The sequence below is a fragment of the Corapipo altera genome, unplaced genomic scaffold, assembly GCF_003945725.1.
Source record: "Corapipo altera isolate COAL_440 unplaced genomic scaffold, ASM394572v1 56, whole genome shotgun sequence".
Taxonomy (NCBI): Eukaryota; Metazoa; Chordata; class Aves; order Passeriformes; family Pipridae; genus Corapipo; species Corapipo altera.
The window spans coordinates 11,379,012-11,394,618 of NW_020884896.1; the positions used below are offsets into that span (position 1 = coordinate 11,379,012).

General features: G+C 40.4%; 1 protein-coding gene across 1 annotated transcript in view; it reads right to left on the reverse strand.

Annotated features, from left to right (window-relative positions):
- ABLIM1 (actin binding LIM protein 1) overlaps positions 1-15,416 on the reverse strand; it is a 199,220-nt gene extending 183,804 nt beyond the window's left edge. Inside the window, exon 1 of the mRNA XM_027648231.1 lies at positions 15,304-15,416. Coding sequence (XP_027504032.1) covers positions 15,304-15,316 — 13 coding nt within the window. The 5' untranslated portion in view covers positions 15,317-15,416. The remainder of the gene's footprint in view (positions 1-15,303) is intronic.
- Positions 15,417-15,607: the final 191 nt, after the last annotated feature.

A 15,607-nucleotide genomic window follows, 5' to 3' on the forward strand; every position in this document is an offset into this window, starting at 1 on the left:
AGCATCATGAAAGTAGTAATCTGCCTCAAATGGAGATATACTTAAAACACAGAATTGATCTCAAATGGTTCAATTTCCTAACTAAAAAATGGAGAAGAACACAAGATTCTTTAGAGTTAGCAGACTGGAGACACAGGCCCATCACTGTCTTGTTACAGGAAGTAAAAAAGCAGTTATGGGCTGTTCATGTGATCCAGAGGAAAGCTGGACATCATAGTCATAGAAGGAGGAAGTCTCACCAATAACAATGTTGTGCAATATACACTTTTGCCCAGAAGTGTGTCAATAGCCTCATTTTCAAGGAAATAGAGATACCATTACATAAAGAAACTTGTCCACTGAATCCAATACCACTCCTTGTACCCAGGACACAACTGAAGTCAACACACAAACCAGCAGTGAATCATTCAACCATCTAATAACTCTGTATTCACCAACTTCTGCTTTTGGAGCCATCCCTTCTGGAGAAGCTGGGGCAGAGAGTGACAGCAGTGCAGTGCTTGGGGAGATATCTAGAGAATAAGATGCAGTCTAAATGCAGCCTAAAAGTACAGGCATTTGTAAGCACTAGCTCTTGGCCATTTGCAGGTCCAAAAAGTGCCCCACAGAGCATTACCAATACTTATTATTTGGTTTAACCTGGATAGAGACAAATTACTGGAAACTATTTGACTGGTGTGCAGCGATTTACCACAGGCATCCCAGGGACCTACACACCAAGCTCAGTGCTGAGAAAACATGATGACATTTCTCAGTAACCTGCATAGCAAATGGCCACCTGAATGACCCAGTCCCATCCTGATGTAACCTTGCTAATTCCACTGTGCTAAGAGTTGAATGTGTTCCCTAGATCCTACATTGCTCCAGTTCACACAGTTAGTGTGTAACTAAAGTTCTGCTCAGCTCCAGATGGCCAAACGTCAAATAAATTGAAAAACAATGACTGCCAAATCTCTGCTGGAAAAAAGAAACACACAGACACACACATATATATACATATATATACACACAGAAGCCATCAAAGAGGGATCATGAGTTCAGCATCAGAAAACATAATGCAACATGTTGCCCTCCCTTTTGTAGCTCACAAAAACCTGCAATAATCCCTGTCCTTAGCTACTGAACAGCACCTCAGCTCCCTTCCTCCTGCTGACAGACTTTATGTCCTCCAAAACAGGTCACCATGATTTAGATTAGGGTAAGACCTCCATGCCCATACTGGCACACAAACTATTCCAAAGAGGTATTAAAACTAAATAACAATATTCACTTTCTTTAGAGAAGATAAGGCATGGCTAGAAAGCAAACTATGCACTAGGTAAAAAAAAAAAAAAAAAGGGTCCTTGCCCACAGTTCAGTCAACTGAATAAAAGCATCTATATACAATTTGTGCAGTTCCTCATGATTCTAGCAGTTTTCCAATGGGGCTGCCAGGATGGCAAGAGAATTCATTGGAGCTTCTCAGTTCAGTGCAGGATTTAACCAAGAGGGAGGAAGGGAAAGAGGGAAGAAGGGACAGCAATATTTTGATTAATATACAGAACTGGAACTCATTAAGAGTAGGATCCATTTCCAGTTTTATACAACTTCTCTTCCCTGCACTAACCTACATCTGACATCAGTCATAACATTCCAGAAACAGCTAGAAGGAATTTTCACACCTTTCTTCTAGGACATCACGTTATCTAGCATGTCCTAGATCAAATAAAGCAGATGGTAGATGCACTACAGGTTTTACCTAGACTCCTGTAACTGCCAGGATGAACCATTCCCCAAAGACCACAATGCCCACTGTCATACTTTCAAATGAGGGAAATGCTTATTCAGCTTCCTGTAGCTTATAAATCACTGTATACAATTAACATTCCTTTAAACATGGTAAAGTTTAGAAGTATTTAAACTTAGAAGACTTTAAAGTCTTCATTAGCAGTTAAATTTTGAAATAACAATATATTCTTGACACTGTCTGTCCTGCTCACATTTACTAATGAATGTGCAAAAAAACACTTGTTTTAAAGTCTCCAAAACAAGGGTCCAGACTGAACACACCTGAATAAAACTGTATGTCCCATAGCACAGAACCCTGCATTACTGCTGGGTTTGGCTGGGGTAAAGTTCATTTTCTTCATAGTATCTAGTATGAGACTATGTTTTGGATTTGTCCTAGAAACAGTGTTGATTATAGAGAGGTGTTTTGGTTATTGCTGAGCAGCGCTTACACAGAGTCAAGGCCATCACTCCACCAGCAAGGAGGCTGGGGGTGCACAAGAAGTTGGAAGGGGACACATAGAGGACATCTGACCCCAGCTGTGCACAGGGATGTTCCAGACCATTTGGTGTCATGCTCAGTTCATAAAACTGAAGTGATGGCACTTGTCTTTCCAAGTCACTATTGTGCATGACAGAGCCATGCTTTCCTGGGGATGGCTAAACACCTGCCTGTCCATGGGGAGCAGTGAATAATTCCTTGTTTTTGCTTTGCTTGTGTGTGCAGCTTTTGCTTTCCCTATTAAACTGTCTTTATCTCAACCCACAAGTTTTCTCACTTTTGCTCTTCCAGTTCTCTCCTTCATCCCACTCGGAAGGGAGGGAGTGAGTGGCTGATTGGGGCTGAGCCACTGGGTGGGTTAAACTGTGGCAGTTACAAACTGCTAATGGACAAAGGGCCTTGAAAAAGCTCTGGTCCTGTGCCTTGTCCTGCCTTGTCTGGGATGAACTGTCCCTACAAACATTCCTATGCTCAGTGCCTTCCTCTGCTTCATATTACACAAAAATCTGACCCATTCCTTTCTCTGACTAGCACAGATCTCAAATTATTCTGCTGCCCCACAGTTAATCTAGATTTACACAACCTAGAGATTTACACAAGAGAATATGGTATGTCTTCCAAGAGTTCCACTACCAAAAATTACTTTTTGTCAATATATTCTTTGCCCCTAAAATAAGCACTGCGGTTTATAAATAGTCATTCAGGCAAGGAATAGATCAGAAATAAAAGGCATGATGATTATTTTTTTAAGTACTTAAGAAAGATCAAATTGCTGTGTCTGCCTCACCCTCTGATATTGCAGAATATGCTCAAGTGTAACCAACAGTACTGCTGGATGTTTTCAAGATCTTTTCAAGACAGGAAAATAACCATTTTAGAAAGACTTTTAACTTCCAGTTCTTAGTGGAAAATTAATTTGATGCTAAACATTTGTGGTCCCAAGATGAACTATTAATATTAACAGTAGTATGCTTATAGAACACATAAATATTGGCAGTAAATGATGTTGGACAGAATTAAAAAATGAATTAAGGATTTCCTACTGGATTATTTTGCATTACAGAAATTAAGGAGGGTGGGGCAGATCATGAAACTTAATAGTGTCCAAAAACTATTTCAGTCCATGATGAGTATTGTTTCTGGAATACAGTTTGGGGAAGAAACATTAATGAATGCTTTACTAAGAACTCCACACTTTAAAGAAATTCTGAGCAGGCACGCTAACGTGCATTATAAATGGAGCAATGCTCTCCCATGTTGGTGTCAAAACATAACTTTTTATCCTAGAATTTGGAAAAAATCTCAGATACACAACATTTGTTGCTGGAAATCAGGAAATGTGAACTGAGCTTTCCTTCCAGCATGAAGGAAGATAGATTCTGTCTACAACTGTCAAATTTGGAACTGCTAACAGCATTACTAGTATTCAGGCAGCAGCTGTGATTCCTGTGGACTTTATTTTCTCTTCCAGTTATTCTTTCTGTCTTCCCAATTTCATTTACATGAAGTGTATTTTGTAAACAGAAAACCTACTTGTTACATTCACAGAAACACTTTTGATCAGTTCTGGCTGTACATACGGATGTCTTTAGACATGGCAGAAATCAGAAGTACATCGTAATTAATCCATTCCAGTGAGTTAACATAAGACTTCCGTTGGCATGCTTTCTAGTTTCTTTACAGGCCCCAGCTGATGGGGTTTCCTCACTGCCCTAGGAAATCTCTTAATACATCAACTTGCCGTGCAATGAAAGCATTAGTAGAAAAAAAAAAAATCAGCTATATATGCAAGGAAAACAGCAGATCCTACTTTAAAGTAGACTGTGTAATTCAGCAGGATGGACACACACCAGGGCTGGAGCTGTTCAGTCTCACTGAAGATTAGCTCTTTGCTAGGAAACATGGAAACATGGCACCAAACTTAGTTTTATTTTTCCTCTCAGAAGTCATATGCTTTCACATGTGTTCCCCACTCCCTTTTCCAGGCCCTAAGCTTGTGTGATACTGCTAGAGAAGCATAACTTCATAAACTTAATTGCCTAAAAATAGGATCTGGCAGAGCACCAGCTCCCAGATCAGTCTGTGCAGCGTTCAGAGGTTTTAGGCAGCAAAGAGTTTTTCCTCAGGCTACTATATACCAATACTTCCCTCTACTCCCTTCAGAAAATCACAAAAACACTTGCAGCAATTCTAAGGACAGTTGCTCCAGCACATACTGCCCTTGACTGATTGTTAGGCTACCTGGGGTGTCCAAAAAATAAATAAATAAAAATAAAAAGCTTTTTGACATCAGAGCACTTACAACTCCTTTCCATAAATCTTTAAATGTTCTCAATTCACATTTCTTTTAATCTTTTTAAGATTAAAAGCCAGTGTCAGTTCTGCCTCTGTACCAGCCTGAAGAAGGACTTCCACACACACTCTCCTGCCTCACCCTGCTTCAAGTACGTCTCTGGCTCACCATTCTCAGGTGCCCTCCTGTTGCTCTTCCACTCTCTCCAGCTCTTACCATCTCCTTTACTCACTGCTCTCATGACTTCTCAGTCTCCAGAGGAAAGTGTAGGAAGCAAATTAACAAGGGTAGAACAATGCTCAATCTTGACCTTGCTTCCTTGGAAAGATGAGTCATAATCTGTAATAGCAACATACAGATCTTGCTGGATCTGTACATTTGGAGGGAAAGTTCAGCTATGGAAACTGAGTATCACAGAAAAACCATTTCACATAACTCCAAGAATCTTTTGGAAAGATGTGTGGAACATACTATGAATTAACCTCCTCCCTTCCTTCAAATGGCTGCAGTGAGCACAGGTGGTTCTAGTTTTTCAGTTCTTTTCTATACATAGACTCCAAATTTGTTTATGTGTACACCTACACATCCTGTGGATGCATCCAACCACCAAAGGCATCTCTGCTGGGGTTACCCCTTCCCTGCAGTCCCAGCCATTGTGCCCATTAGTTCCAGCTGGCTGCTCCTGACCTATCCTCTCCCAGCCACTCCCTTGGGCAGCAGCACCAACAACCTTTACTAAAAATATCTCCTGAGCATCACAAATAGCAAGATGGTAGGGTTCTTAATCCCCCTTCAGGCACGTAATCTTTCTGCTTTTGATAAATACAGAGTGGCAACAATGGACTGAGAATAAAATGCATCTTACAGTACTGGTCTGCTCGGCCTGTGCCTTGCAGAAAGCAAAAATGAGGATTCACAGTATCCACAAATGCTGTCAGCAGAGGACAAGAGAAAGGAAGGAGACTGCGACTGCAAAAAGTCACCAAATCTCACAAACCAAAATTTTGAACATTTTTAACTCAATAGTTTAATATTACAGTTAATAACTCAATTTTTAACTCAATAGTTAAATATTATAAATATTATAAACTATATATAAATATAGGACTTACTGCCCAAAACACAAGACCAGTGTTACTACGGAAAACTTCAGATCTGCAGAATACGTGAGTCAGGCAGGGAGCTAAACAGCAGGAAAACTCAAAGGAGTGGAATGGAAAGGTTGGCTTGTGCCCTGCTGAACTTTGGTACCACCACAGGCTGTACAGAACAAGCCAAATGCACACTGCGAGGCATTGGTGGAAGGAAGAGTAAGATACAGCCCTTCATGGCACTTTACTCTTGAAACACTTTGCCAAACATTACATGAACCTCTGAACATCTCTGCCACACAGATTTGAAAAAGCCCCACGCTACTGCATTACTGACTGAGGTCATGTCATATCTCGAAATAAAACATATTTTAAAGAATCTAAAATCAGATGCCACTTCAGTCTAAGTTTTCAGCCATTTTCCTTAACGAATGGGTAGAAATTCAAAGTTCCAAAGAAACTTCACAAGTCTGTGATTCCTACAATTCTGGAATATTCAAAAATCCCAATTTACAAAGAAAAAAATGATGAATGCTTTTTTTTTTTTTTAACATTCTCTCGTAAGTTTTATAATACTAAAGCTAATTCATCACAAGTGGTGTTTCCTACACACACGTAGGAAAATATTTACTATGTTGCAAGCATGGAAACAAATATGGTATCACTGTGGCAACTATAATACAGTCATAGACATTACCAATTTAAAAATTTTAAATGGTATTTTCAAAATGATAGAAATAAAGACAGTGGTATCAGAAGTTTGTTGCAAATGATTCATATATTCATATACAAATCATATATTCATATGAACATAATCAGTTAACCAGAGCCTTTTACTCTGAAACACAAGACTCCAAATGTGTACTGCACATCTAAGTACACAAAACATTTTTGTCATTCATCTCAAATATCCAAATATCAAAACATCTGGCAACAGAAAATAGAAAAAAGTATTTATAGACATTTTCGGACAGAGATTATTTCAGGTCAAGTCTGAAAGCATCCCTAAGCTGCAATCATCGAAATCTTTTATCAGTTATTTTGGATTTAGCTAGTGTTACTGAGAGAGAAATATGACATAGGCTTTTTATAGCAGCTGCCAATTCAACAATGATCAAAGTTTTATTATTCTTCCTTAGATCAAAGTCTGGACTGAATAATTTTGGGATTATCTCCAGCTCATAAAGTAGAATAAACAGTTTTGGATAACCACATTATTATATAAAAGTATTGTCTTCTTGCAACAGGTTTTGCTCTTATTTACATATGCCACAAGTTTTTAATGGATTGTTTGATTATCATTTAATTGTTTTATTGGTTTACTAGGACAATAAAAGAGAAACTTATACAACAGCAGCAAAAGGCCATAGAAACATTCAAATGCTGTTTTGTGCATCTGCATTCATATGCAGAGGATATTCATGAGAAGAACAGGTGAAATTTAAAAAGTAAGACTGGGCACACTTCCAGTGAAAGGTAATAGGTTCTACAGCTTTGCTCATTATAAACCACTCAGGACATGTGGAGATCTCCTGTTGTGGAGAGGCATTCACACACACCTTGGCACAGCCAGTCCACGCCTGTACACACCCTTCCGACTGGGATAAAGAAAGTCCTTGTCGGAGAAAATTATGTTGACTTTCATTAACAGCCATAAAATATTACTACATGGATAATGCTCAGTAAAATTCCTTTTGCAACTAAACCTTATTTTAAAGGTGCTTAGATTGATGTTTCACTCCAGTGTGCTTTCGATCAAGGAAAAAAAGGTTTTTCTCCTTTTGGTTTCCATTCTCCGAAAAGCATTGATTTTCACATTGTCTGTTGACCACAGGATCAACTGTATTCCTGTTCTGCTGAACAAGGTATTTACAATTATCTTCGGTGAAACAGCAAGTCCTAAATTCACCTCTCCTTTTACACCCTAATTCTATTAAATTAATTCACCTTACACAGTCTTTATGAAAGTCAGCTCTCCCACAAATATTGATTAAGACAAGTGGCAGCCCAGGACACCTGAAAAATCAGTACTTTGGCATAAATTGTTTTGCATTGTCTGTGTATAGGGCCACAGAGAAGTAGAGCTGGAACATCTTTTTCAGAGTTGTTATCATAGACTCTTAGCTATGTTTCTTTATCATTAACTAGATTTCAGCTCTTATATAACTTGGTTGTCTCCCTGACTTTCTAATGCCAAAAATAAACTGGAAGCTTTCATCACTAGTTAAAAGGAAACTGTAATTTGAACAGCAGTTTTGCTGACTTCTCTGTTGATCAAAGATGCCTCATATGAGCGTGATGCAACAGAAACAAAATCAACTTTATAATAACAGTAATTAAAGCAGAATCCTTTCACTGAGTGAAATTCCACAGTCCTTACTTATACAAGACTTACCTTAGAGGAAACTAGTTAAAACGAGAGCTCATTTATTAAGTTGAGGTTGGAGGTATAGCAAAGGAAATGACAAGTACTCAAAAAATATTGCAGGAACTGTTTCAGCTTCAAACTTTTGATTAAAATGTGTCCACATCTCAGGACAATACATGACCTGTTTTGCCATTCCAGAAACAGAATAAAATATATTTATTAGTAAAGAAGCAGTAAACTAGAACTTCTTATCATGCCCTTCCTGTAAAGCCCACAGTGCTAAGACCATTCACTTCTCTGACCCATCTCCAAAAGGATCACTGTTTAGTGCCATGTCAGTAAGTTATCAAGAAAAAAGGATATGAGCATGAAATAGAAAAAGACATCATTGGCTTCATCAATGAACAGCAACACATACTGCACTTTTCAGCATGCTCCAAAGAGAGCTCAACACAGCTCTAAAGGCTTCAGAGAGTCAGAACCTCATAATTTACTGGCTGGCTTGGACTGGTTTTCTTGCACCACTCTAAGTTGAAACTGCAAATACACCACAGGGGGATAAAGTACCTTTTGCCTCACCTTTGAGAACATCATCTTCTCGATGTTTCCTTATTTCATGCTTCTGTCCAGAGTGCCCCTCAGTCATAGCTGCATAGAGCAGGCATCTCTCCCTCATGGATCTCTCCCTGTAATCCTACCAGCACAGCTGAAAAACCCCAACATCTCCTCTCTGGATGCAGAGGGCATCCTGGTGCCACAAGACACTGGCTCATCACGCTTTTTTACACACCAGTCTTTTTCACAATGATGACAAGAGATCCTCCTTCCACTTTAAAATGAGAAGTTCAGATGAACAGACTAATAGTTTTCAACAAACATGAAGTGTATGCAATTCTTTCTATCCATGAGGAAGTAACTCCAAGGCTATGTAAGACTGGCCACAACGAACTTTGCAGCAGCACAGAAGTCAACACAGGCTGCAGAACTCACACATGAACTTGGGCAGGTATTCACAGGTAGCTCATATCCTGCTCTCCCTAAAGCTCTGCACAATCAGCACCACAGTGAGTTTAGGTCTAACTCAAATATGTGCATGTGGACAGCAGGCACTGCACTGTGGATGTGGCCCTATTTAATCAGTTACACGGAACAAACTGACTCACCAAAGCACTAATTCTGGCTTACAAATAGGAAAAGGAGAACGTAAAATAACTTCCTCACAGGTGCACCTTATAGAAGCTTATCTGGTCCAACCTTGTTTACAAACTAAGGATTTCTTTACATAACATATGGGACTGGTAAAAATACAGAATGTAATGCACAAGAATGTTTACAGAATTAGGACTCTTATTTGGGTTTAAGCTTCTAAAAATTTAGTTCTTTCTGAAAACATGACACAATAAGGGCTGAGCATTTTTTAAAAGAAGTGTGTCTCACAGTTTTTCTCTGCTATTACTGCATAATGTCCAGGAGTTTTCTTAAAGTTTTAATGGAGAACAACACCTAATTATAAAGACAATGTTGCCTAAACAGCATGTGATTAAAAAAATTAAGAGCTGCTTGCTGGTCTCAGAACTTACAGATGAAAGTCTGCTTTCCACAGCATGTTTCTGCCTTAACACCGATATACTAAGAAATCTTACACCAGTCACATGAACTAACCATGTGTGGTTTTCATCTTCAATTACTAACAGATTAGATTTAAAAATAATTTAAAATATTTAATTCAAACCTATTAAAAGAAAAAAACAAATCCTCGAAAAATTGTTTTCAGAAACTGTGAAATGCATGAGGTTCTGGTGTTCTTCACTATAAGCAATTTTCCTGGCTTTCCCTTCCATAAGCTGATGCTTATTTTCCTTCTTTGCAATTCCTTTCAAAGCCATGCATCTAAAATAGACTCTACCTCATTGTCCCAGTTTCCTCTTGTTGTTGCCATTAGTCTATGCAACTTTTTCCATGCATTTGGGACTAATTTTCATTAATCACAAAGGCTAAACAGTCAGACGAAGCTTTGTTGAGGGGACTGGGGCGGGGGGGAAAGATGGGACAAAGCACCAAATCTTAAAAATGAGCTTAAACGAGATACTGCTGTTTAACTCAGGTACCTCTGTAAAATATTCTTTTTCCTGAATGAAACAAAAGCTCTACTAGGCCTAAAGGTTCGGGTGCAGCTACTGACTCTCATGTACAGACAAGTACTGCTTGCAGTGATGATCCAGGTACTAATTCTGAGCTACTTAAGCCATTAAATCAAGGTTCAAGCCCTAAAATGAGTACCTACTGAAAAAAAACATAAGTCCTTACATATATTTGGAAGAACTGAAGAGAAAGTACAGACAGGATTAAATAACAGTATGAAATCAGCACAAAAGAAATTCAGGGCAAAAGCTGAGAAGAGAAAAAGCATCAGAGCCAGTTCCAAAGCCTGCACTGCATAGGTATTCTGAGTGGGAAACAGCTGTGTCGGCATGACTGCTCACACAGCCCTGCCTCAGGTAGTGCTGCAGAGCAGCAAACCCTGCCAAGAACGCATTCTTTTGGGCTGTGGAGCGTTGTACCAAGGAAAATGTACCAAGGACTGGAAGCACTGAAGCTACAATAATTAACTACTCTAAACATGCCAAAATTCTTCACTTCTAAAATTAAGGAGATGTGCAGGCAGCTCACACTGCCCCACTCTCCAGGTCACTCAGCCTGACAGCATTAAGTGATAGCCACAAACCAGTCATATCACAAATTAGGGAAATTATTACATGCCTAAAAGAAATACCTCTGGCAATAAACAGAAAAACACAGCACCAGATTTCAGAAAGGATACAGCAGACAATATTGTCACCTCTTAAGTGGCTGGTTCCTTTAGATATGAGCCACATTACTGTGAAAATCACAGACCATAATAAACTGTTGAACAGAAGCTCCCAGCAGCAAGTTTTTAAACCAGTTAGCCCAGACCTCAATCAAAAATCATGGTAACAGCAGCCATGTCTACAGCTGTCTGAGGAGGATGAGAAAATTTGGAAAAGTAAAGGTTATTAATAGTAGGAACTCAAGATTTAATATGTAAATTTCTCATTGAAAAATCTGTGATTTCTTAACACAGAAGTTCACATTTGTGAGACAGATCAACCAATCAATGAGCATGAAGAAAGAACTGTTACTAGAGCAAAACATAATGAGCTGAAATTTATCATCTGCTGCTAGAAATCTATTATCAACTTGTGTAAGAACAAATGAGGAGCCTGAGAAGAGGTCCAGAAGGCAGAAATTCCCCTGTTCTGACCTGGCCCTCAGACTCAGGGAAAAAGAAAAAAAATGTCATCCCAGTTCTTGTTTCACCTGTAAAGTGAGGACAAAACCTCCCTCACACAGCAGTTATGGTGGTTTATTTGGCTGAAATAAGAAGCATTTGATCTACATTTGTTAAAAAATCAAATAGGGAAAAACAAGGATTGTAGTATAAAATAAATTCTTAAGCTAAACAACTCTACTACTTTGACTATTGAGTAGGCTAAAAAATGCAACTACCTTCTTTACAATAACCACATGTGCAGCATCAGAGTGGCAGAGTACAACCTGTAAGTATTAGACAGCAATAATATTTCTTTAACACTGGCTTCTGCCAGTGATTTTTGTTATGAAAAAGAACACACCACTGTTGATAAACCTCCTATTTCACATGCCTTCATTTTCCTGAAGTAGTTGCCTACTGGACTAAATACAGCTCACAATACTTTTTTTTAACATTTAAGAAAAAAAATTAGCAAAGATCTTTGTATTTGACCACATTAAACACTCCTATTTGTGCCTGCTTGCTCTAGCCTAACTGAAGATTATAATAGTTAAAAATAGCCATTTTCCATTAACTTAGACCTTCACGATAACAAGTCGTTTTGACAGTTTTTAAGCAGTGTGAGATAACATGCACAAGTAGGTCACAGTTATCCTTGGCTTTAGAAAAATGTCTTTCATCCAGGGAATTTACGGCTCTTTGCAAACAAGCCCTTAGGTAAGCAACAATCTATAAGGCTTACTCCAACACCCAAATTCACTCATGTATGAGTCCTAATAGCAACTACTTAACTACAGCTGAAAGTAGAATACGAAGTCTTTTGCAAACTGCAAAAGTGAAAAGCCTGACTGAAATCAACAGCAGATCTCCACTGATCCCAACAGGCTGCAGAGCAGGATGTGAGAGTGCCCTGGGAAGGACTCCAACTTGATAAGGAAAAGTCATTTTTCAAAGTTTGTTTCAGCTCCCAGTTCAGTCTCCATATTTCTAAAATGATTATTTGTTCAAGCTGCTGAGAATACTCATCTATGCTGCTTCATCTGGCATTTGGTCAACAAATCTGCTTGAGCCATACTATAAAGAAAGTGGCAGAAGGATGTTAGAGACCTTACATTTACATAACAGTAAGAGCTGAGGGACAGGTGTGAAGTACTGCAACAACCTAGTCTGTGAAGAGTGGAAGGAAAAAAAGGGAAAATTTCAGAAAACTCATCTTAAGGCACAGGTGAGCCATTAGTCCTCACAGCAGGCCCTCTGAAAAAGTTAGCTACCATTGTTTCCATTGAACAAGTAGGGGAGCATAAAACATTTATTCAGAGTTTCATTTAAGGTAAAATTACATGAATTTGTGTTATTAGTTATACTTTATGTATTGACTTATAATCTGTCATAATGTCAGTGACTATATGAGCAGTTTTGGTCAAATAACACCAGGGAACTAGAGCAGGAGAGTTAAAAGGAACAGTCCAAAAGGGTACTGCTGGATTTCAGGAGTTTTTTCTGTCATCTGTTGCAGTCAGTTCACTCAGTTCAGGCACATGCTGCCTCCTGGAGCAAAAGAGATGAATAGTGAGCTGCACAGATTGAACACCAATAATACTGTGATTCTTTTACTGTCCCTTGAGTATCTTCTGCAGTTCAGTAAGAAAAATGGCCCAGGTGAATGTTTAACTCTTTTGCTATTCTAGCTATGCTTGGTATATAATCAACAAGCAGACAGTTTCAAAGTGTCTGATGCATTCAGAATAATAATCACCTTTTGGGCAGCTAACACCACATAAAATATTAACAATCAATATTTGCTGAGCTTGCAGACCATAATGATACAGTGTTTTTAATGAGACCGCATATGCATGAGGTAATCTGCCTTCATGAAGCAAAGGGCTTCTATCTGGCAGTTGAACAAAGCCCTAATCCCTTAAAGACTCACTTCTTACTTGAGCTACATTCTCATGAGTAACTCATTAAGACTCATCATACCACTTAAGTGTATAAAAATAAGTTCATATGTAATATTTTAATAGCAGTAGTGTTTCAAACTATTTATAGTAACAATTGTCTATAGTGTTTTACACAAAAATTGGTCAGCACTGAATAAATCTATCCACCTCCACAAACTCACATATTTTCAAACTAAATCAATTTGTTAAAATTTAAAATGAGGTATCAATAGAAATTAAAATCTTAATCTCTTTCGTGAATCTTATTCACTACATCCCTAAAGTCCTATAGGCTGTCTCTCTCTCTCCAATTAATTACTCTGAAAAAACTAGATGGCACAGGAGAGACTGAGAAAGAATTCACTCTTCTTCTCCAGGCAGCTCTCCAGCAGAATCAAGCAGGCATCAAACATCATGTGTTGTGCAGATGAACAGCAAAGAGGGACAGTGGGGGGAGGAAAGGGGAATATGGTCAGTGGAAATTTCCCCTGGTTTCCCATTCTGTACAGTTCAGTCTTAGAGAGCCATCTGCAAAGCTGAAATTGCAAAGTTTTTATGTTGCTGTCTCAAATCCAGGTACCCTTCTGATGACAACAAATCTAATCCATGTCATAAAGCTTTGCTGGGTTTTCCCCACAGGTACTAATGCAGCTTTAGCACAGCACTGATACTCATATACTTAATGTTCTTGCAGAAATGGATTCTTTGGAGACCAATACAGTCCATTTCTTCCTAAAGCAAGAAATCTACTGTTCCATGAAGAATTATGCTGCTCTAACACCATTTATTATTTATATCTAAAATGGGTGTGATGCTTTAGGAACATGGTCATATAACCACAAAATGCCGACAACCTTTTAGCAGTCACAGGATGTCTTCTATGTGCACGCAGCTCCTTTGGATGTCAACAGGAATCCAAGCAGGTGAAAGAGCTGGTCCATGCAGAGCAGTATTTAACACACAAAGATGCAGAAAAGTCAAGGGATGCATAAATAAGATGCCTCCTTACATTCAGGGTTTTGTTAATATGTAATATGTAATTTTTGTAAAATATTTTTTCAATTCAGAGATAACCAGGGAGTGTTTTCACTTGTCATTATTGTGAAGATAATTTTCTCTCTTCAGGAGATGCTTGCAAGTATTTCTGCTTTGTTATGACAATATTCAGAAAATGCTTAACTTTATGTTTCCAGTCCTTTAATTTGTACTAACTATAATAAAAAAACTTAAAGCATCAATCTTTCCACCACACCTGCATCAGTTTCTCATACTGGAAGCAGAACTTTGGGACAAGATGGGATCTGCAGTCAGTGAGGCTGATCTGTTCATTTCCAGCCCAGAATGAGCAAACACAGAGCCAGAGCCTACATGTGAACGCATGCAAAGGACAAAGGCTATTCAAGTTTAGTCCATTATTAAACCAAATGCAAATCTGAAGTAAAACCCAAAACGTTAATTTCAAGCCAGATGCAAATGTCCATCAGAGGTACATCTGACGATTGGATTTACCACCACACCCTACCAGGAGCACTTGCGTTACCAATGACAGGACAAGCCACATGCCTCACCGTGTTCATCAGACCCCCAGTACCAATCCATTTCCATTCCCTGAGCAGCAACTACGGCCGAGGTCTGACCCTACGCCCACCTTCAGCACCATGTTCCTTTCTCTGCATGCATGTATACGCTCCCACCTTCGTTTAACGCGCACGGAGCCGCCGCACCTTCCCGTACTCCCACCGGGCACTGGGAAAGGCTGAGTGGGATCCCCCGCCTGGCCAGGCAGGTGCGGCGGGTGCCCGGCCCCGGAGGATGCTCTGCGGCGCTCAGCCCCGCTGCTGCCCGCGCCGGAGCCCCCTGCATGGCCCAGCTGCAAAACAGCACCGGGCAGGCGACGGTCGGCGGGGGCACATCCCCTGGCCTCCCCCTGCCCCGAAATCGCCGGCGCACCCTCGGGGTGCGGGCACCGCAGCGCGGCCGGGCACCAAGGTCAGCGTGGCTCCGGCCGCCCGCAGGGACGCGGCGCTGCCCCGGCGCGGCGGAGACCCACCTCTGGCAGACATGGCTCAGGCTCGGCAGCCGCGGAGCTGCTCCTGCTGCTGCTGCTGCGGCGGCGGCGACGACAACGCTCGGCCCGCACCGCCCTGCGCCCTCCGCGCCGCGGGGCCGATGCGGGGGGCGGCGGCCGATGCTGGGCCGGGCCGGGGCGGGCGGGTCCGCTCCGTCCCTGCCCTGTCCTTCCCTGCCCTGCCCGCCGCGGTGCGGGGCGGCGCCGAGGCGTCCCCGCGGGGTGGGAGCGCGCCTGTGTGTGCGGGTGTGTGTGTGCGGGTGTGCGTGTGCCTGTGCCGGTGCCG